At 35.6% G+C, this 23,681-nt stretch overlaps 1 protein-coding gene across 2 annotated transcripts in view; it reads left to right on the top strand.

Moving 5' to 3' along the window:
- Window positions 1–23,681, top strand: part of CDH18 (cadherin 18) — a 780,971-nt gene that overhangs the window by 530,493 nt on the left and 226,797 nt on the right. For both annotated transcript variants that reach the window (XM_033178841.1, XM_033178840.1), the window contains exon 4: window positions 2,098–2,392. In XM_033178841.1, coding sequence (XP_033034732.1) covers window positions 2,098–2,392 — 295 coding nt within the window. The remainder of the gene's footprint in view (window positions 1–2,097; window positions 2,393–23,681) is intronic.

Below are 23,681 nucleotides of genomic sequence, written 5' to 3'. Positions count from 1 at the left end.
CATAATAATTACCAGACTCTCTCACCTTTTATTAGTTTAATGACAGGTATTCTAGAAAAGGTTTTAAAAACATTTGGTAAATGAATTTGTTGATTTACTTTGCTCTGTTTTGGTCACAGATTGATGTGAAGTTAGAGAATATGAAATAGGTTGCTCTACTGATAATTTGTGGGTGTCTGCTTCATGAAAGATGAATCTTTTCTTCTAGTAACTAAAATGATATGTTAAGAGACATAAATAAATAAACACATTTTCATACATGCATACAATTGTATCACCCAATTCATTCTGTATTCTTCTTTCAGTATCCAGTTTACTAATGAAGTGTGAATCTTTGAAAGCTGTGTATTTTTGATCATTTTTATACAAGATCTAAATAAACATATTTAAATGGTTTCATTTGTTGAATCTTACTCTATGATTCCTTTCAAAATTTTGCCCTGGTAATTTTGTACGTGTTTTCAAGAAAGAAGTAAAATTATTCCCATACTATCATTTATGTTTCAGTTGCCCTAATTTTCCCAGGAAAAGTCTTTTTCTCATATTGCATTGTCTTTTTCTGTATTTTGTCTTTTCCAAATGTCTTCTGAGAGTTCAGAGACTTTAAAACTCAAAAATGTTCATGTTACTATGGCAAGAAAACTGAAATGCTATGTGAACAAGGTTGTGTTTTTCAATGTTTCTACGTGTCAGAAATGAGAAAAAGGTAAGTCATTGAGGTTATGTGACCAAAAAGGTTTAATATAAAGGATAACTGTTCAGACCTCTTGGGAGAAACAATCCTTGAAAATATATTTGTGAACTGAGAAAATACTGCTGTTATTTCTAGCTAGAAATATAGCACTGGCACTCATGGAACTATTTAAGTGAATTTGGTGTTATAGCAGAATCTTTAGCAAAAACTACATGCAGTTTAAATTACAACAAAGTGTATTATCTTAATATTTCAGGTATTTTTCTTATTGAAGACCTCTTCTCTAATTTATTGTTACTTTTCTAATATCTATTCAAATATATTTGATAATTTTAATTTTAGTAAGTGTAGATTTGTTACTGTATTTCAGTTAATTATAATGAGGGCCTATTTATCAACTGAATATCAACTGCTATTTAAATTTCGAGTTAAAGTTTTATAATCCCTAACTAAAAAAATCTCTATCCCTAAAAAAGTATTTTATTTATTTATTTATTTATTTATTTATTATTTTTGAGACGGAGTCTCGCTCTGTCACCCAGGCTAGAGTGCAGTGGCACGATCTCAGCTCACTGCAAACTCCGCCTCCCAGGTTCACGCCATTCTCCTGCCTCAGCCTCCTGAGTAGCTGGGACTATGGGCGCCCACCACCACACCTGGCTAACTTTTTGTATTTTTAGTAGAGACGGTGTTTCACCATGTTAGCCAGGATGGTCTCCATCTCCTGACCTCGTGATCCTCCTGCCTCAGCCTCCCAAAGTGCTGAGATTACAGGCGTGAGCCACCACACCAGGCCAAAAATACTCTATTTTTTAATATTCTACATCAAAGCCCTTTATATTAGAAGTGATTTCATTTATTTTTTTCTAATTATTAAACACATGACTGTGACTATGACTTAAATGTGTGCCTCTTTTGTGAAAATTTTAATAATTGATTTGAACATCAATTTGTCATACAATATATATTTTTTTCTAGTCGTAAAGTTGAAATCAATGTCAAATAATTAAAACAAAATGAAACAAAATATATTATTTTCACAAGTACGGAAGTCAACAATAATCTGGGAATTTATTTTCTCAACTTTATGGCAGTTAGTGGAATGTGGATTTAGTAAAATTACAGGGCTATTTTTGTTTTAATAAATATTGTTTATTGGTTTTTTCTTAGCTCAATAACTGGATCTCTTAGACAAACCATGATAGCAATATCCTTATTATTAACCAAGTGAAAAAAAGAAAAAAAACTGCAGAAAAGTAAATGATAGAAGTAACACACAGCGCACTGTAAAGGGAAGAAAAGTCATAGTCAAACAAAGTAATTATAGGTAGGGAGTTTTCAGAGAACATAATGTGAGGTCGGAATATAAATACATGCTAAATTATTCCATGTGTATTTCACAGCTTCACTCCAATTCTGACAAAGGTGATGGATCTGTCAAGTACATCCTTACTGGAGAGGGTGCTGGGACTATATTTATCATTGACGATACCACGGGTGATATCCACTCAACAAAAAGCCTAGACAGAGAGCAGAAGACCCACTATGTGCTTCATGCTCAAGCCATTGACAGACGTACAAACAAACCTCTTGAACCTGAATCTGAATTCATCATCAAAGTGCAAGACATCAATGACAATGCTCCAAAATTCACAGATGGACCATACATTGTTACTGTGCCTGAAATGTCAGACATGGGTAAGAAAAATCATTTTTATGATTATGCAATTAACATATTTTTGAAAATCAAAAATTCATCTTTAGAACACCAATTTTTACTTGTATATGTATCTAGAGGGGATACATATACATAAACTTCATATAAATATGAAGTTTCAAAATATTTTAGTATTTTTTGAGGCATAAAGTGTTAAAGACTATTGGGTCTGGCAATTATAATATTCATTGAAGTTGATTTCTAATCATGTAAGTGTAGGTAGCAGTTGGACCTCAAGGGGAAAGAAACATACATTTGAAAACACGTGGAATACTTGCTTAGTTGATATGTCTCTTCTATGATGTGAATTCTATATGTATATTGTTAAGAACATACCAGCACGTTCAATTTGATTATTTGCACAGAAGAAAGATTCTAGAATGTCTGAAATTTTTGTCTCCAGGTCTTTTAAGCTTTCAGTGTATGACCAAATTATACCATTAATAGTTGTTGCTACATTAATCAATACAACTTTTTTCAAATATTCCTAAGCATTTACATGCCTTATTTATTTAAAAATATATGACAGCCCTGTGAAGTATTTTGAAAATCATTTTCAAGATGTGCAAACTGGCATAAAGTATTTAAGTTACTCTTGCAAATTCACATATTTAGAAATAGCCAAGTAGGCATTATTCCAGGTTCAGCTGAATTCAAAGCCTACACTGCAGCCAGTATAATCATGATCCAGGGTTTGAGTCACCCTGATGATCTGGGGCTTTTTCAGCACTCACTGGTTTCTGTGGTGTAGCTATTTGAATTTATTTTTGTTTATTTTTCATTTAATGGGATGTTTTTTTTAAGTTTAAAATGGTTCTTCTGTGATAATACTTTTTGACTATTTTTATGAGACTCTAAGCTTTGTAACACATTTGTTGAGTAAAGATTTCATGTATTTAATTTTGCTGCATATGTATGAGTATTGTTTTAGATTAAGGTTCTTATAGTCACTTAGTTACTAATCAAAGTCTGTGAATTTGATATATAATATATGTGTATATATATATGTATGTGTGTGTGTGTGTATATATTCTTTTTAGTGGAAGATAGCAGCATCTTTCCTCTCAACTCCAGATTCCAGCGTATGTTAGTCTTCTTGGGCTAGGCAGGTAGCTCCTGCAGTCACTGTAGGAGCAGGTAAGGAAGAGACAGTGAGGTCTTCTTGATAGCTGAAGTCTCAGGGGAGAAAGCAATTGCCAAACTCATTCCCTCTGGACCACAGCAGAAAACAGGAACCAGCCTGCAGGAGCCTAAGAGAGGCCCAGAATATTGATCTCCAAGGAGAGTCGAGGGGGAATTAAAGGCTTCAGCATGATTAACTCTGGTAGGTGAGAGTTTGCAGGGGAACTCAAGGACAGAATTCTCTCTGCCACATCAAGGAATTGATGCCCACAAAACTAATCTCCTCTGCCTTAGGAAGGCAAACAGCTCTATGGTGCTCCCACCTGTGAGGGTGCTCCCACCTGTGAGAGTGCTCCTAGTGAGCTATTTCCAAGACAAGTAAGGGTCCCAAGGAGCACAAAGGAAACTGTCATAAGCACAGGGGGTAAAGCACTAGAGAGAAAAACAGGCAGAGCAGGAATTACCCAGAAAGACAGTACACTAAACAGTAGTCAGTACGAGCATTGGAGGTTTTTTACGGACACCACAAACAGATTTCTGTGACTCAAAGCCTTTTGCTTTAAACAAATAAGTAAATAACAACAATAAAGAAGATCAATATATGGATTGAAGGTATGAATGGTAACTGATTAGACCTGAATTATTGTCCTGGTACCTAAAATCATAACTGGCTGAAAGAAGTAGCTAATAGCCACGGAAACAAACATAAAATTGTGGATATTGTGGGAAAAAGAAAGCAGATTTAGAGAACATATTCATTAGACCTAGCATATGAATAACATATGTTCTTGGAGAAAAATAAAGAGCAAGTGGAGGAAAGGAACAATCATAATTTTTCTTGAAGTGAATAATATACTGACCCTATAAGTTTAGTTGACTTTCCAAGTTCCAGGAAGACTTAATAAAATAAGAATAAACATAGGAAAATCCTGTTAAAGTTTTAAAGCCTAATAAAAAAGAGAAAATTTTTAAAACATTCAGGTTTTTAAAAATTAGCTATGAATAGAAATGAATATGCTACCCTCACATTTATTACATGAAATAGAGGAATCTGATAGAGAGTTAAGTCCCATTTACAGCCTACAGAGGAAACACCAAAGCCCCAAATCTATTGTTCAGAGAAATATGATCCATCAGCTAGGGCAAAATAAATATTTGGAGAAGGATCTGGAAGGTCTATTACTCTCCTACCTAATTTAGAAAAACATTTGAGAAAATAGTTGAAATTAAAAATAGTTGAAATAAATCAGAACAGAGATCTAAAAGTCAAGAAAAATTACAAAGAGGAAAAATGTTATCAGCTTTTTGAACTCTGGAATAGGTGTGTGTGTGTGCGTGCGTGTGTGTGTGTACACTGAGTTAATACGAATGGATATTTTTGAAATACTGTCAAAGGATGCCACATAATCTATGTGAGAATCATGAGACATAAAGTAATTTTTGCGGAAAAGACTGAGTTGAGGACTCGGGAACAAGTCAAGGTCCTCATCTGGGGTTTGGGAAGAAAGATGGGAATGGTGAAAAGTTAATATTCTTAAGTTCTTTTACTGAGATGAGTATGGTTGAGAGACAAAAATTTAATATCTGAAAGTAGTATAGAAAAAGGACAAGATAGAGTAAGTTTCAACTCTCTGTACTACTGTGGTTTCAGGCAAGATTCTATTGAGTTATTTTATGGGAAACCTTAAGCTGAATATTGGAAATTATATTTTGTCAGTAAGTTTTTGTGTGCGTGTGTATATACACACATTACTCTAGGAAAACAAATACATACAATTCATGATAATAACATATAATACATATTGTAGCATGAATGCATAGAGCATGATACGAAAGTGGAGGGAAAAATTCACTTTACACGAAAGTGGAGGGAAAAATTCACTTTACACGAAAGTGGAGGGAAAAATTCACTTTACATTGTGTTCTTAAGAATGGGTGATATTTTCATTAACTATAACTCTAATTTTTTTTTTTTTTTTTTTTTTTTGAGTCAGAGTCTTGCTCCACCACCCAGGCTGGAGCGCAGTGGCATGATCTTGGCTTACTTCAACCTCTGCCTCCCACATTCAAGCAATTCTCAAGTGTCAGCCTCCCAAGTAGCTGGGATTACAGGCATGTTCCACCAGGCCCAGCTAAAGTTTGTAATTTCAGTAGAGGCAGGGTCTTGCCATGTTGGCGAGGATGGTCTTGAACTCTTGCTCTCAAATGATTGGCCCTTCTGGGCCTCCCAAAGTGCTGGGGTTTGAGGTGTGAGCCACTGTGCATGACCAACTCTGATTTTAGAAACCAAAAGTTGGTGATATTATAGGGCAAAGATCTGCAGACAATGGCAGGGGGAACAAATCTGTCCTGCTCCCTGTTTTTGTGCGTTTACTGAAACACAGCTACACTCGTTTACTTGAAGATTGTCCGTGATAGTTTTGGCACTGCAATGGCAGAGCTGGGCGGTTGGGATGAAGGTCATATCACTGGCCCACAATGCCCAGAATATTTACAGTGTTTTCTTTTATTTAAAAAAAAAAAAATGAGTTTGCCAGTCTTCATTGTAAGCTATTATAGGGAGATCAGAGGCAAGGAATAATTAGAGGATGGTGTCATAGTTCTGATACACAAGGTATCTGCTGATCTATAGCAGTTAGTGTTCTGCCAGCCCTACTGGACTATATACGTATACACAGAAATATGGCACTTGTTACAAATATATAGGATCATGCTTCTTTCCTTTGGGTGGATACTGTTAGTTATCTAATGAATATCCAGGCTTCCCTTCTGTGATACTAAGATAGCCCAGTTTTGTTAGAGAATATAGATGTGTTGCAGAATACGCATGTACATGCACAGAAAATATCTGAAGGAAATAGACACACACACGTTGTTGAAAGTTTACTTCTAAACAGTATGTTGTGGCTTTATTTGGTATGAAATGAAAAAGTGGTTCTAAAGTTTTAATAAAAATCCTTTTTATAACACTAACACTTAAAATATACTGGTTTCTAATGCTAACTAACAACGAATAATAACATAAATAGGTGACAACAAAATTTTTATCAACATATGGTGCCTGATAAAATTACTTTTTTTTTTTTTACCATATACTCATTAATTCAGTTTTGAATCATTAAAAAAACTCTCTCCATATATTTATTCAATTCTTTCCTGAGTGAGAGAGAATAAATGCATTTTATGTGCTGACAGCTGTGATACTGGCTGGTAATATAATGGTTAATAAAACAAAACCACTACCTTTGAGCAAACTGCAGACTTACAAATAGAAAATTCCAATATGATGTTTGATAAGCACCAAAATAGGGGAGCCATAGAGTAGGACAGGGAGCCCCACTTGTGGATGACAAGACATCCTCAGCGAATCTTAATAATGCATAATGGTTTATCAGGTAGAAAAGGAAAAATAGATGGACATTGACATACAGGATAAAATGATTTTCAAAAATACTATTTTCTTCCTGGTGAGTTTATAGTCCAGCTTGGGCTGTGTGTGTGTGTGTGTGTGTGTGTGTGTGTGTGTGTATGTGTACCCGTGTGTGCGTTTGTGTGTTTTGGGGAAATAAACAGGAAGATCATTCAAATAATAGATTTTCTATATAGCTTTGCAAATATGTTACGAGAATACAGAAAAGGCAGTACCAGAGACTTTCTTGGTGTGCAAGATTTTATCAGATTATTGTTTCTTACATCTCTCGCTAAGTAATGGTTATAGAGCCAAAGTAATTGCAGTGCGCTATATTGCCGGTGAGAAAAGCGTAATGTTGTTGTATATTTCTTGTCGGTGGGCAATAATCTGCCGACAAAGTCTGAGACATTTTGGATGGCTCAATACAGAAAGATGCAAAAATAAACTGGATTCTAAAGCATGTTTTAATGTAAGATTTGTATGTATCTTTTTGATCTACACGATATAACTTCACCAATTATCTAAGGAATCATATTCTCCTAGGAACAGGTTTTTCAATCTTTCCACTATTGACATTTTGGACTGGATAATTCTTTTTTTTTTTTTTTTTTTTTTTTTTTTGAGGCGGAGTCTCGCTCTGCCGCCCAGGCTGGAGTGCAGTGGCCGGATCTCAGCTCACTGCAAGCTCCGCCTCCCGGGTTCACGCCATTCTCCTGCCTCAGCCTCCCAAGTAGCTGGGACTACAGGCGCCCACCACCTCGCCCGGCTAGTTTTTTTTTTTTTTTTTTTTTTTGTATTTTTTAGTAGAGACGGGGTTTCACCATGTTAGCCAGGATGGTCTCGATCTGCTGACCTCGTGATCCACCCGTCTCGGCCTCCCAAAGTGCTGGGATTACAGGCTTGAGCCACCGCGCCCGGCCGGACTGGAAAATTCTTTGTGGTGAGGGTCTTCTCTGTGCCTTGTAGGATGTTTAGTAACACTCCTGGCCTCTACCCAATAAATGTGGCAGTGTTCCTCCCACTACCACAAAGTGGTGATGTCTTCAGACGTTGCCAAATGTCCTCTGGGTGACAAAATTGCTCTGAGTTAAAAACTACTGCCCTAGAGAACATGCAATATAAAGAATTAAAAATGTCAAAGTAGAAACACAAATTCAATAATATATTTATTAAATGCATAATCCTGTCCATGGAGACTTTCGTAGTGCCAGAATGCTCATGCCATGTACTTTAAAACGAAAACATGTTCTATCTGGCTAAGTAAGCAATTGCAGTGTTTAAATATTAATTGTCATCTTGAAGTGCACAGTATTATGAAAACACTGAGGAAAGTCGTGGAATAAAATGAGGTTATTTGCACCCGCAGAAGGAAGAGTAATGGCGTGGCTACTTGGGAACCATGAGGTTCTCATTAAAAAAAAATTAATATATATATATGTATATATATACACATACACACACACATACATACTGTATAGCCTTCATTTAGAAGACCCCTTGAATTATGTTCGGCTCCTAGTAAGGTACTGGCTGTCATATGTGTGTGTGTGTGATATATGACATATAGACATATGTGACATATACATATACACATGTGACATATACATATATACATATATGACATACATATACATGTATACATACATTAAATATTTAGACAAGCATATATACATCCACTGTATATACTTATCTAAATAATTTCAACAGAGTAAACACGTGAACAGAATGGCATTATAATATTATTGAGGGCAAATGTAACCTGGATTAATCCATAATAGGTGTACATATTTGATCAATGCAAATTTGAGACTTTAAATTTTCCCTTTTTTGTGATATACAGTACATTATCACATCAGCCTTGATCTTTACCACCTTCTATCAATTATTTTATGGAATTACTTCTTTAATTCCTTTCTCTACAGTTACATTACATGTCTAAGTTCTATAGTCTTCAGAATTGACAATTAAAATATGAGATAATGAGTTAATGTGTTTATCACAACATGAAGATGAAAATGACCATGAGATGAAATGATACCTGGTTTTTAAGTCAGGAGTCAAGTGAATGTTTTTAGAAATTAAGATGAATAAAATTGTATTTGTAAATGGCATTACACTTTCAAATGAAAAGTGTATCATAACTGACTAAGAAATTTAGCAATAATACAAAGACATAAAATTGGCAATAAAAAGCTGGTAACGGTGTTTGTCTTAATTGTGCATATCATATCTCTTTTATTTAAAACAGGAATAATTTTTATCTCTTCTCTTTTTATGGAGACATCCTAAAGTTTCTGCAATTATAGTCTTGCTTTCACCTAGAATGAGTTTCTATAATTGTATTAACTGAAATTTGTTTCTATTGCAGTCATTTTTTTTTAATGTTTTAAATCTAGAAGTTGTTTCAAAAAAAATCTTATACCAGATCACAATGTAGTTTGGCAGAACATAAACTTTACTATTTTCTTTTTCAAATATACATTTCTATATGACAATGTACAAACTTTTAGCTCTTCTGTATATTAGTAAAATATACTTATCATTAAATACCATTTAAAAGCATTTAACAGGTTGTAATAGGTTATGGAGCTAGTAATTTTTAACGTATGAGAGAGAATAAAATATTGTATTTTAACAGAATTATGAGTATACATTTAATAAACTTTAGGTTCAATATAGTAAACTTATTTTTGCAGCTACAAAAAGGAGATTGTTTTACTGCAAAGTTCCTTTTTCTTGGAAATGCATTGAAACATCTCTAATCTTTTTCATGTCTTCTTTTTTCACCTCCAATCTCTAAGGCCCCAGGCTGTTCCATTTGCAGCTGTGTTTCTTGTTGCAGAGCAACAAGAAGAAACACCAGCTGTGCTGACTTTATTGTGCTTCTTGTTGGAGAGCTGATTTAGTTCTGCCCAAATATCTTGGGATGTTCACCCTGGACACCTGCCAAGATTCTAGTAGCCATTTAAAAATCATTACCCTGGGGCATAATGTTCGGAATGGGATCATTTCAAGAAAGTACAGCCAGCTCTCTAATTCTGCATGGAACATTGCAGTACTCGTGAAGAGACACATTGGACAACTGACAAATCAGAAAGTAGACAAAATTTTGCAAGTTTCATAATTTTCTTCTTTATTTACATAAGTATTCTTCTGTGTAAGTTAGCTTTTGTTTCATACAAATCAATCCATCCACAATTTAGTGGCCACAAGCAATATTTGTTCTATTTGCTTATAATTCGGTGGGCCAGGCTGCTCTTCTGCTAGGGTCATACATTGCGCTGTAGTCATCTAGGAGCTCGAGCGGAGCTGGTGTCTCCGTCACCTGCAGTGGTGGATGCTGGTTATCAGCTGGTTTTTCTGGGGTCTCAGCTGGGTGGCTTGTCTCTGATCCATGGTATCTCATCCTCCAGTTAGGGGCCTGCTTCGTGTGCATTCTTAGGTCAGCAGTTCAAGAAGATAAAAGCCAAAATATTAAGAGTTTTAGAGAGGAGGCTCAGAAGTTCTGTTTTTCCACTTTTGCTGCATTCTGTTGTTGTATCCCCTCAGTTGAAAGAAGATATTCTGTAAATATTTATCGACCAAGTACATGATGTTCCTTTCCACCTACAATTACATCTAGAGGAAAGATTTTGTGGAAATATTGACTCTTAATTTTTGGAACATAATTGTTCCAATATCTGGTAAAATTGAATTATTGTTTCATTGGGTAAAGATTCTTTTTATTTTTTATACTTAACTTTGTTGTTGTAAATTAAAGAAAGGCCCAATAAACCAACGTAGTTTTTAACTCTTATTCAGTGATTGATGTGATTTACTAGATTGCATTTTACACTTCAAGTGATCCCTGAGCCTTTCCATTTACTTTTTTTTAACTTATATGTTAAGTTCAGCAATATATGTACAGGATGTGCAGGTTTGTTACATAGGTAAACATGTGTCATGGGGTTTGTTGTATAGATCATTTCATCGCCCAGGTATCAAACCTAGTATCTATTAGTTATTCTTCCTGATCCTCTCCCTCTTCCCATCCTCTGCCCATTGGTAGGCCCTAGTGTACACAATTACCCTCTTACCACTTACTTTTTATGAATGTGAATGTAGACCAGACTTGGAATTTCCTAATGAAACTGGTCATTTCACAAGATAAAATACTTGACTAGAAGATATCTATTTTTCTGCATAAATTGGACCACATTCATACAGATTTAATTGGTACATCATGTTTTAAAAAATATGATAGCCAAAGAATGACTTTCTTATTTATAGTCCTCGATGTAGAAAACTGAAGCACAAAACAAACGCGTCGGAGGTTCTTGGCAGTTTAAAGAAGCAGCTTATGTGTAGGTAATTCTAAAAAATATAATAAGTGAAATTATTACAGTGGTCAATGGATCATTGAGGTATATAATTTGGCTTTGGAATGTAGCACTTCTCTTGAAGTAGAGAATGTCTTTTTTTGAGAAAATAAGCATAATAAAATATTTACTACAATTGATCTTAGAGCAACCTTGGCTTATTATTTTAGCACCTCTCACCTTTAATTATAAGTTACTTAGAAATCATCTGATATTCTACTGGTCTGTAGGTCCCTTAAAAATATATTTTAAAAATCTCAGTATCATGTACACCTAGCATAGTGTCTAAAACTAAATAGGTAATAAATAAAATATGTATAGAATGAGTAAACACAGATTATATACATTTTCACAGAGACTGAGAGCTATTATTAAATGTGACATTTTTCCTATGTTTATCATATTCATTCAAGAATCAGTTTTCTCATTAGAATCATTCTTATTAATTACATAAATTGACTGGAATGTCACACATACAGATCCTAATAATAACAATTTATGTTGTTTCCTTCTTACTGAGGAAATAGAATAAAGAAATAATCTCAAAATTGACATGTCATAATTCAGGTATCACTAAAAATATTAGTCAGTCTATGTTGTTGTCCCTATATTTTAATCAAAGCATATGAATTAAAATTGTTTGTATCATTTTATAAGTTGAAACATATTTTAAGCAAAAGCTGAAATTATGGTATTAGGACATATACTGAAATTTTATTTTATTTAAACAATCAGGATATGTGATAATCACCCTCACTTTTAATTGAACCTGATTTCTAATTCTGTATGGATAACTTTTTGGGAGGGGGGGCACATAATTTTGGATAGTTATGTCCATTTCCTAGGAGTCAGGTGTTCAGTGAATGTTCAGTGATCAGGCACAGAGAGAAAGCTCAATATCAGAGACATGGAGTAGGCCCAGTGATTAGATATAGAGTGAAGGCACCAAGGTCATATCTGAAAATAACACACACATACAAAATGACTAGGTTTAGTGTGAAGGCATAGTGACCAGGCATAGAGTAAAAATGACACGGCAGTCAGATATAAACATTGCAGTCAGGTATAGCTGGAAGTTGCAATGGTCAGGAATAGGTAGAAGGCAAAATGATCAGGTTTAGAGAGAAAGGACAGCATCAGATATCGTGAGAAGATACAGCAATTGGGTATAGAATGAATGCACAGTGATTGGCTGTAGAGAAAGTCACCATGATCAGATAGAGAGTAAATGCACAATGGTCAGGTATAGAAGGGAGACACAGCAATTGGATGTAGAAACAAAACACTGTGAAGGTAGAAGGTGAGGGCACATCACTTAGAGAAAAGGCCCAGTGTGGAAGAAGACTGGCAGTGCCATCACAGGTCTCTACTGCTTTCTACCAGACTTCCATTTTCCCACTGGTTTTCGGTGATCAGTCCTTGATCATCATAAATTCATTCTCTTTGTCATAATGGCACATCTTCTTGAAATCCTCTGAGTTTCTGTCAGTCAATTTCACTTCCCCTTTTAATATATAGAAAAATTTTCTTGTACTCATACTCTGGCAAGGAGAAAACTTTGAAATCCTGTTTGCATATTATTGTCCTGTACAAGCTAAATGGCCAATTTAAATCTTCCACTACTGTGCCACACAGAAACACCATGGAATATTGTGGAAGTTGCGACCTTTCATAAAGGGGTGCTACTCTCCAAGTTTATCACAACAGTCCATGTAGATACCAAGAAGCAAGCACCCTTACACATAGGAGCAAATGTGATGGCTTTTGTTATATGCAACTGTTTGTGGTAATTTATTATGTAGTATAGAAAACAAACATATATACAAAAAACCACAAAAATCTAAATATGCAACAATAAGCAATGTGGAATGTAAGATAGCTACAGAGATTATATTAAACATCTATTATTTTAATTATATTTATTATATAAGTATATATTATAAAAGAAGAGATCAAAGTATTTGTTCTTTGTCTTTCAAGATCAATAATTTACTAGATTATTACTCTGTAGTGATTCTTCTGTGTCATGTCTCTCTCATATGTGCAGCTGTCTATATTTTTTTATTTTTTTGAGACAATATCTTACTCTGTCCCCCAGGTTAGCTAGAGTGCAGTGGCGTGATTATGACTCACTGCAGCTTTGATCTCCCAGGCTCAAGTGATCCTCCCACCCCAGCCTCCCACCTAAAGGCGTGTACTACCATGCCCAGCTAATTGTTGTATTTTTATTAGAGACAGGGTTTCACAATGTTGCCCACACTGAACAAAATTTTAATTGTTACATTCAAGTGTTCTTTATTAGGGGATTTTGAATTCTTGTGTTGTATCTTAATATAAATTTTCTGGTCCATTATTTCAAGTGCTTTATTCAGAGATACCAATGTAAATTGTTCACTTAATTTTCACAGTTGTCATAAATACTCAAATCATAAATGTCTCATCCGATTATTTCTAAAATTCTTTTAATTCTTTCCTCCAATTAAGTTACCTGAATTTTCAAGAAAATAATATTTTACATAATTGTCATGTAGCTATCCATGACAAATTATTGGGTGGGGTAAAAACGCATAGTGTTTTGTTTACTGTATGTATATATGTATAAAATTATAGCCCTTTGAATGAACAGAGATAGAGTTATAGAAGGTATACAAGACAATGTTAAGGTTGCTTTCCTTAAGAGAAATAGCACTGGACTTGTGTTTATTTTTCTTACCAAGTATAGTTGTGACTTCTCTAACTTAAAATATCCGATATAATCAATACATGTAACAAGAAGAGATTGAATGGGAGTGGTTCCCTACTGTCTTTTCAACAAAGAGATATAATAGCAGCACTTAGGTTGTACCTGCTTTATAACTAAAAATACACTTGGAATCAGATTCCATGTGATTAAAGCAACCACTGAGACTGCAGTTGGCAGCGACATAAAGAACCTGGTGATTCCAAGCGACATTTCATGAACTCTGTTCCACCATGTTTAATTTTCTGTCTTAAATATACATTTGTATAATGTAGTGAGCCAATGATATTCTACTGTCTATATTTTTATTTACCTGGTTAGATGCTTTGCAAACACTCACCTATGTTATGGAGAGTAGTGACTCAGCAACATTTGCCTCCCAGGGAGGACAGCTTGCAACAAAGCCACGCCAGCCCAACCACATTTCAGAGTATATGAGTGAGAAATCAAGTTTTATTGCTTAAAGACTCTAAAATTTAGTGTTTGTTTGTTATTGCAATATAACTTACTCTTAGATATATCTTTCTGATATATCACCCCTTTGACATGTCAGAGACCATATACCAAAAAGAAACCATAAATATTTCAAAAAGAAACCATAATAATAAGATAAGGTACCAAGAGTGGATAAGAGATTCCAAAAATTCCTAGAGCACTGAAGACACTGAAATTGGATTAATGGGCAGGAGGTGGGTGGCGTGGGGAGATAGATCAAATGTATAGCCCTAAACATTAAAGGAGAACATATCTTGTCCAAGAAAGTCCTTGTAAATACAAGATATGGAGAAGAAACTGGGAAAGTCACCTGGACAACTTATCAAATTGAAGCTTTTGAAACAAGAAAGAGTTTTTGTTTTTTTGTTTGTTTGTTTGTTTTTGTTTTTTTTTTAATCTCTTCTGTGCAATCCAAGAAACTATGTTTTTATTCTACCATAAGACCTTTGGTGAATTTTTCTGAGGATGAATCAAAAAAGGAATATTGTGACACAAGAATTAACTTCCAGTAAACCAAAACGTCCACATCATAGGGGAACAAAAACAAAATAAAATAAAACAGCTCTTATCAATAGACAAATAATACAATTCCCCTCTTCTGATGCAAGTTACTCCTGCTTTGGAAACAGAAGAGTACTCAACCAGCTTAGAAAGAATATCAATGCATTCCAGCCATGGTTACTAAGAGGTAGCATTCCAGTTGGGAGGGGAAAACATCAACTCAGTTTTTAAATGATAATGTGCTATTATCTTTCAATCAACCAGCTGTTTTTTTTTCTTTCTTTCTTTTTTTTTTTGGAAATAAAGCAACAATACAAAAGACAAGGATTAAAATGAACAAACAGAAAATGTTATTGCATTCACTAAACAAGAACAGCATGAAGTTGACGCAGGACTTTTCTCGCCCCCTTTGCTGGACTTGCAGTAGGGGTCACCCCATCTACTTAGCCCACTGCACTCAGCCCCTGACAGGAGGGAGCATGTAAGCGAGGAAGTATGGGGTCTGGCCAACTGCTTTGAGCATCAACACAGGAGCAAGCTCTGTGTGAGGCTGCAGTCAGATCAGGTGTGTCACCCTGAGGGGAATTTGATGATGCCCAGGCAGTGGTGCCTGTGACCCCAAAACCCCAGAGGGGTTTTTACAATGTGCTAATTGGCTGCCTGCTGTCCAATGGAAAGAGACATGTTAGCATCTCAGCCTTTTGCCCTGTTCTGGCACATGACTCCAGGACTCTCATGGCTCTGGGACTGACTTGGACTTGCCATTGCTTCTGTCATGTGAGGCAGCTGCCCTCCATTGGCAAGGTCAGAGGGCCAGTGCTATAGACTTTCTGGGCACCTTCGTTCAGTGGGTCTCACGCTCTTGTCCCACATCCAAGAAGAATGAGGTCACACTGATAGTTGAAGGGTAGTGAAGGCAGAGAATTTTATTCAGCTCTCAGCGGAGAGGGGATGGGAGGGTTGGCTTGTCTCTCGTGAAGTCAGGTCATCTCTCTGTGTGGCTGAGTCCACAGCTTTTGTAGGCATAGGTTAAAGAAGTGTGTACTGATCCATTCATGGGTTTGAAAAAAAGGGACCAGTCAAAGGTGGGAACAGTGTAAAAACAATTAGGAAAGGGTAGATATATGTAAAATAGGCGAAGGGTGAAGCTCAATCAAAGGAAAGCACTACAAAGAGGAAGACAGATTCTTAACCTGGTCTGTGAATTTGACTTGTAGCTTAGTCTTCATGCTTTAAACTGCCTTTGGCTTGAAGATGAGGTTTAATGGGATACCGGCCCCTGGTCTGCCTAGGATTTCTCTGCCTCCTGCCTCTATCATTTCCTCCTCTGAAGAGGTGCATCTAACTGCTGTTAGAATAGGGATCATGACCGATATTAGCTACTTCCTGCTGACAGGGGATGCTGTTTTGGGAAAATGGAACTCAGATTCCCCTCAAGAGGCCTATCTGAGGGTTCCTGGTTAAAGGGAGCTATCATCCAAGGCTCCGGTTGCGTGACCACTTAAAGTTTGACAGCCTGTAGGTGAGAAGAACAAGTTTTACAAGGTTAAGTATGCATGGATCAAATATTAACTCCTCACACAAAAAGGAGTTAAAAGGAAAGAATCTAGTGCCGAAGATAACAGATATAAGAGATTAAATATACTAACCATCCTGAAAACAATATTGTACCCCAAGCTGTTATCACCCTGAAAGAAATTAAATCTTAGATAGGAGCAATTAAACTTTACAAGAGAGATAATTGTTTAAGGAAGTAGATATTCCCATTGGTGTTCAAGATTAAGGAGTCCTTCATAAAGATACCTTATGGGCTTAATTACGATAAAGGCTAAACAAGAAATGCTTGCTTTTGATGATATAGCTGTGTCACAGATTTTTTTATTTTTTATTTATTTATTTTTTTGAGATAGTGTCTCACTCTGTCACCTAGACTGGAGTGCAGTGGCATGATCATAGCCCACTGCAACCTTGAACTCCTGGGCTCAAGACCCTCCTGCCTCAGCCTCCTGATTAATTGGTACTACAGGTGTGTACCACCACATCTGTATAATTTTTTATTTTAAAAACTTTCTTTTTTTGGCTGGGTGTGGTGGTTGGCAGCTGTAATCACAGTACTTTGGGAGGCTGAGGCGGGTGGATCGTGAGGTCAGGAGATCGAGACCATCCTGGCTAACACAGTGAAACCCCGACTCTACTAAAAATACAAAAACTTAGCCAGGTGCAGTGGTGGACGCTGTAGTCCCAGCTACTCGGGAGGCTGAGGCAGGAGAATGGTGTGAACCAAGGAGGTGGAGCTTGCAGTTAGTCGAGATGGTACCACTGCACTCCAGCCTGGGCGACAGAGCAAGACTCCATCTCAAAAAAAAAAAAAAAAATTTTTTTTTTTGTATAAACATGGTATCTCTATGTTGCCCAGGCTGGTCTTGAATACCTGGGCTCAAACTCCTGAGCTCAATTTGGCCTCCCACAGTTCTGTTATTATAGGTATGAGCCACTGCACTAGACCTTTCTCATAGTTCTAAAAAATGCATTTTTTTTTAAATTTTTGGAGACAAGGTATCACTCTGTTACCCAGGCTGGAGTGCAGTGGCACAATCAGGGCTCGCTGCAGCCTTGCCCTCTGATGGTCAACTGATTCTCCTACCTCAGCCTCCTGAGTAGCTAGGACCACAAATGTGCACTACCAAGTCTGGCTAATTTTTGTATTTTTTGCAGAAACAGGATTTTGCCATGTTGCCCAGGCTGGTCTTAAACTATTGAGTTTAAGCAATCCACCAGCCTCAGCCTCCCAGAGTGCTGGGATTGCAAGTGTGAGCCACCATGCAGGCTCATGAATTAATTCTTGATGGTGACACCATTACTTTCCACTTCATTAATTAAGTAAAATGGAAGCTAATCTCAAGAAACCATTTCTAAAACATATCACACGTAAGAGAGATAATTTATAGAATACTTTGACAACAAGTATTTGAGTTCTTAAACATTCTCTCTCTCTTTATATATATATATATATATATATATATGTATGTATTTTTTTTCCATTCTCTCCTAAGAAATTCATCATTTCATTTCACATGCAATAAACAACTCTCCAGATGATGTATTTATCAGGTTCTAATATGCTGAGTAATTCAAGTTTTTGAATGCAAAGGGCATCCAGATTCTCATTTTAAAGTACAGATTGAGTATCCCTAATTCCAAAATCTGAAATCCAAAATGCTCCAAAATCCAAAACTTTCTGAATGCTCATGTGATGATGAAGATGACATTTTTTAACACTGGAGAAAAGTTCCTATGTGATGAAAATATGTGATAGGTTCATTGTAGGAAAAGAATAGTGTGCATTTGTAACAGAACAAAAAATATTGTCCATCTATAAAATCAAAGATGTAAACAATTGCTAATAAGGCAAGTGACTCTAGAGAAAAAATTTTAAATAGCCATCTCCAGAGGAACCACTTTCTGGTCCCTCAATTGCTTCTGATGTTTATTTTCTCCTTAAAAAGTACCGTAGACAGTAATCTTTTAGTTTATTGTTTAATGGCTCATATATGTATTCTGGTGATACTGTTCTTCTACTTAGCTACTACAAATACATTACTTTTTCGCTGCATTAATTGTATGCTTTTTTTTTTTTTTTTACCATTTAGTACTTCTGTGTGAAAATGATTGTTTATCAGTAGCATATAAATTCAGAGTCAGAAATAGTGGTTATGCCAAACAACCAGAGATTGTCCACATATGTGGCTGAGATAATGCTTTGTGATGGTTAAATGTACACAAATATTGTTTCATTCACAAAATTATTAAAAACATAACTTACTTTCAGTCTATAGAAATAAGATGCATATGAAATTTAAATGAATTTCATATTTAAACTTGGGTCCCATCCCCAAAGTATCTCATTATGTATATGCAAATATTTGAAACTGAAAAGAATCTGCAATCTGAAATGTTGGTCCCAAGCGTAAGAGATACTTAACTTGTACTCACTATATTAGCATCAAATATAGAATCTAACCTTTGTGTTTCATAGTGTGTAGTCATTACTCTTCAAAATGGGTAAAGGACCATTGGGGAGAAATCTATTAATACCTTCTGTGTCAATCAAAGTTCTAGCAGAAAAACACATCAACTGACAGTTAGACAAATAGGAAAAATTGAGAACAAGTTACAAAAATGGAGGAACTGAAAAGTCAAGTAGTACCCTATGAAACAGTCACTGCAACAGTAGGGCTCCTTTAAGGCTGAGAGGAGTAGTATTACCTAAGCCCAGAACTTGGATCTTATAGAATGGACCATGGTAGGGGACAGCTGAAAGGGAGGTGGAACCACTGAAGTACTGCAATCTTAGTCAGATAAATCATCCAAAGCAGAAAGAAGGTGGGAGGGAGACAGAGACAGAAGGGCGGAGACAGAGAGATTGACTTATTATTGTTTTTCAGTTTCCGTCTATTACTTCCCCTTATTCTGTTGGTAAGAAAAGCTAATCAATATCAATGACAGGTATTAAGTTTCTGCAAGCAGAGCGGAGCAGGACAGGGTAGGGAATTAATTTGAGATAATATGCAAATATACTTGTAAGATATGTTAAGACTAGTGGGCATATCATCAGTCCAGTCAGTTTTCACTACAGCCATTTACTCTGTACAACTCTGAAGAGAATTATGAACAGTCTACAAGACTGTAGAGGAACACAACAGTGTTGTTAGTACCTGGATATTACTCCCTTCTGAGTATTCTGCCACATATTCTTATTTCACAAAATGGACTTACTGCCTTGGCCTTTCACTGTGGAAAATGTGATAGAAAGCTGCTTCTGCCCAGGTAGATGCATCCAGAGTATCCTTATACACCATCAAGGACCACACAAAACAATTGCAGAAAATATTGTAAGTATTAAACAAAATTCAGCAGATCTTGACTGGGTTGAGTAATAGCGTATATGAGAAAGACTGCTACATATCAAAATACATAGGGCTGGACTTGAATTCTGCCTTCTCCAATTGTCAACTAAACAACTTTTTTGAACCTCAACTTCTCTATGGGTAAAACAGTATTAAATATCATTTTCTCAATATTAATGTTAATTTAATTATTTTATTAAATTCAATGGCTTACAATAGAGGGCTACCACATCATTGGCACTTAATACATATTATTTCCCTGATTATTATTTTTTTCCATTTGTGGAGCAGAATATAAGTTGTACATGTGAATGTGAAATTTCACATTAGTTAGTTCCATAAATAAGATCTTATTGAAAGTGCACAGAAATGAACAATTGCTGTGGTTTTATAGTTAGTACACACAATAGTGAATTTTGTTTTGGTACTCAGCCCGGATGTTTCATATGTGTACTTGCAGAAATGCTTTTCTTTTCAATCCAATGGCTTGAGTGAATACTCAAAACTTTTTAAAATTACACAATGACTAGAATTCAGTGTTACTGGTCGTTGGTGAAATTACAGTTCTGTATAGAATGAAATTTAAGTTGTGTCTTGACGACTATTGCTTTTTCACATTTCCTGGGAAATTCTTCTGAGAATTAAGCCCTACGAGATTCCTTCAGAGAGGTACTCTGAGCCTTCGTAAATCTCCAGTTTATTTTTACTCAAAGTTCTTATTCAACATTGACTCTCTTGAGATTTTAACAGAGCTGTGAACCCTGATGAGTCATGCATAACAATTTGTAGTCTCAGAGAGTATTTGCTTGGTATAAAAATGCCTTATTAAATATTTCAAATTGGTTTTTAGAAACTTTCCAGAAAGTCTACTCTTTCTGTTTCTTATTAATGTGCATCTGTGCAAAATGTGTGCTATTTATAAAGCAGTAGTACCAAAAAACAAATGAAAAGAATGAGAATGACACAGGGCAGTCCCTAAAGAAAATAAGACTTAAGTTTTATTGTAGAAAAGATATCTTGAAAGCATTCTTATATGCTTAAATCTTCCTCAGATTTGTGTAAAACATCAGCTGAGAGAAACTAATCCTCAGCATGGGAACAGCTAACTGTGTGCCATAGGAAATATTTAACATGAAAATATTATATACCAAATAACCAATGAAACTTGAAATACAACATTTTTGTAATTATAGTTTTTAAGGGAAACAGTTTCAAAATATAAAAATGTTTCTAAAGCACTTTTGAAAGATATTTATTTAATTGAGAAACCAATTATCTAGGGAGAGGAACTGTTGGTTTAGTATCTATTCATCAAACCTATATAATAATTCCCAGAGAAAATTAGATTCCTATTTTAATATTCTGGTAGAATAATGGAATTTTAGACATTATATTTTTCCATTTTGAAGTCTTGCACTGTGGAGAATTTTTTTTTCTTTTCTACTATGCAGAAAATTTGGGCACACAGTATGAATAAAGGAATTGAATTAGCCAATTAGGAGACTTTTCTCAGACAGAGATGTAAATACTGAGAATCTGTTTCACTTGAACTTTTAATGAGTGATAAAATTCATTAAAATGCCCAATACAATACATTAACTAACTTTAAAAATGTCAACAGGCAGATCATTAGAAGTGTCTGATCAAAAATATCAGATATTCATCTTTATTTACTTTAATCTATTTGTAACAATAACTTTTTATCCCTCTTATGATGAATCTGGTTTCAAATATAATACACAATTTTTTTCTTGACTTATAACTTCATAGTTTTGCCCAGATTAAAAAGCAACTAAAAATTATGAGAATAAATGTCCATTTTTCCCGCTGAAACTCTAGCACACCATCTTCATTTGCTAGAGTGGCCCTACAAAAGTGCCACAGACTGGATGACTGACACAACAGAAATGTATTATCTCACAGTCTGGAAGCTAGATGCCTGAGAACAAGGTGTCAATAGTTTGTTCTCTCTGAACAGAGAAAGGACCTGTTTCACAGCTCTCCCATAGTGTCTAGTGGTTCGCTGACCATCTTTGGTGTTTTTGGCTTGTAGCCACAGCGCCCTAATATTTACATTCATCTTCACATGGTGGTATCCCTGTGTATATGTACTTTTCTCCACATTTTTCATTTTTATAAGGATGCCAGTCAATGTAGATTAGGGCCCGCACTACTCCGGCATGATCTTCTCTTAACTAATTTCATTTAAAAAGTACTATTTCTAAAGAAGGTCACATTCTGAGGTACGGGGGATTAGGACTTCAACATATCCATTTTGGAGGATGTGATTTAACCCATAACATATACCTTGATTAGCTTACTTATTCATTTCCTTTTTGTTTATTGATTGATTGATTGATTGTCTTGTTTATTTGGACTCATATAACAGAAAGCCATAGTCTAGGTGGCTTAAACAACATTTGTTTGTGACAATTATGAAGAATGGGACGTGCAAGATCAAGGTACAAGCAGATTCCATGATGATGGCACACTTCCTGGTTCACAGAAGGCCATCTTCTTGCTGTGTCATCATATGGCAGAAGGAATGAGGAAGCTCTTTGGGGCCTTCTTAATAAAGTCACTAATCTCTTAATAAAGAGGAATCTGCTCTCACAGGGTATTTGCAAAAACCCTGCCCCCAAATACCATCACACTAGAAGTTAGGATTTCAACATAGGAATTTGAGGGGCACATGAACATTTAGCCTATAGCATTAATAAAAGCACACACTTATTTCTAGTATAATTACTGAATATACCAAATCTTACAATTTTCCATCTATATTTCAAATAAACAAGAATTTAAGATATGAATATATTTTTCTTTCAGCCCTAAGCTTTCTTTCCAGTCCTACCTAGTAAAAGATCCTTGAACAATAGGGCAAGAGATTTCTTTTCCATCTCTGCTATTTGTGTCCACCCCTGTTCTGTTCTCTGATGGACTGGCATTTAGTTGGGTTCTGCTATTCATAAGTGTGTGTGTTCCCTTCAATCAGCAATCTGGTACTCAAAGTGGTACCCTGATGCCTTTAGGCACCACCAAAGTACAGGACACACAGTACAAGAGGCAATTTGTTGCTCTTTGCTTCACACACAAAGAGAATTGTGTGAGACTTCCTGTGCAGAAATGTATGTAGCTATTAATGACCATTCTTTTGGATCAGGGCAGAGAGTTACCATATATATATATTTTTGTCTGTTCTACTAACTTTCCTTTGTTGCTTTAAACAATCACTTAGACAATATCACCATGCTACCCTTCTTCCTTTTTCATCTCCTTTTCTTGTTTTTCCTTATTTAACTTGTCACTGCCTTCATGTATCTCGACTCTCACTTAACAAGGCTGGACTTTTATAGACACCCCAAGCTAAACAGAGCAACTCTCTTTCTTTCATGTGGCAATTCAACCTATTACAGCAAATGAGGAGTGATCTTGCACTGTTTGTACTTCTCAGCTGTTTGGATGAAATGGTTACCCAGGGACTGCTATTTAGATATTAAAAACTATTTAGGCTTAAATTGCTATTTCAGGGCCAGAGCTAATTTCAAAACCTGAGGAGTGTATAAGCCTATTTTTTCAATGGCCGTTATTCTACTGTTTTCTGTAGTTTTCCCTTTCCCGAGTCCCAGTAATCCCTATGTGCGTAGAACTATTAACACTTCTCTTATCAGATCAAAGAAAGATTTCTGTTGTTGTTATTGTTGTTGTTGTTGTTGCTGCTGAGATGGAGTTTCA

The sequence above is a fragment of the Trachypithecus francoisi genome, unplaced genomic scaffold, assembly GCF_009764315.1.
Source record: "Trachypithecus francoisi isolate TF-2019V2 unplaced genomic scaffold, Tfra_2.0 Lachesis_group2, whole genome shotgun sequence".
Classification (NCBI taxonomy): Eukaryota; Metazoa; Chordata; class Mammalia; order Primates; family Cercopithecidae; genus Trachypithecus; species Trachypithecus francoisi.
The sequence above is the reverse complement of the archived record's forward strand: the minus strand, read 5'-3'. Positions and strand labels throughout refer to the sequence as shown.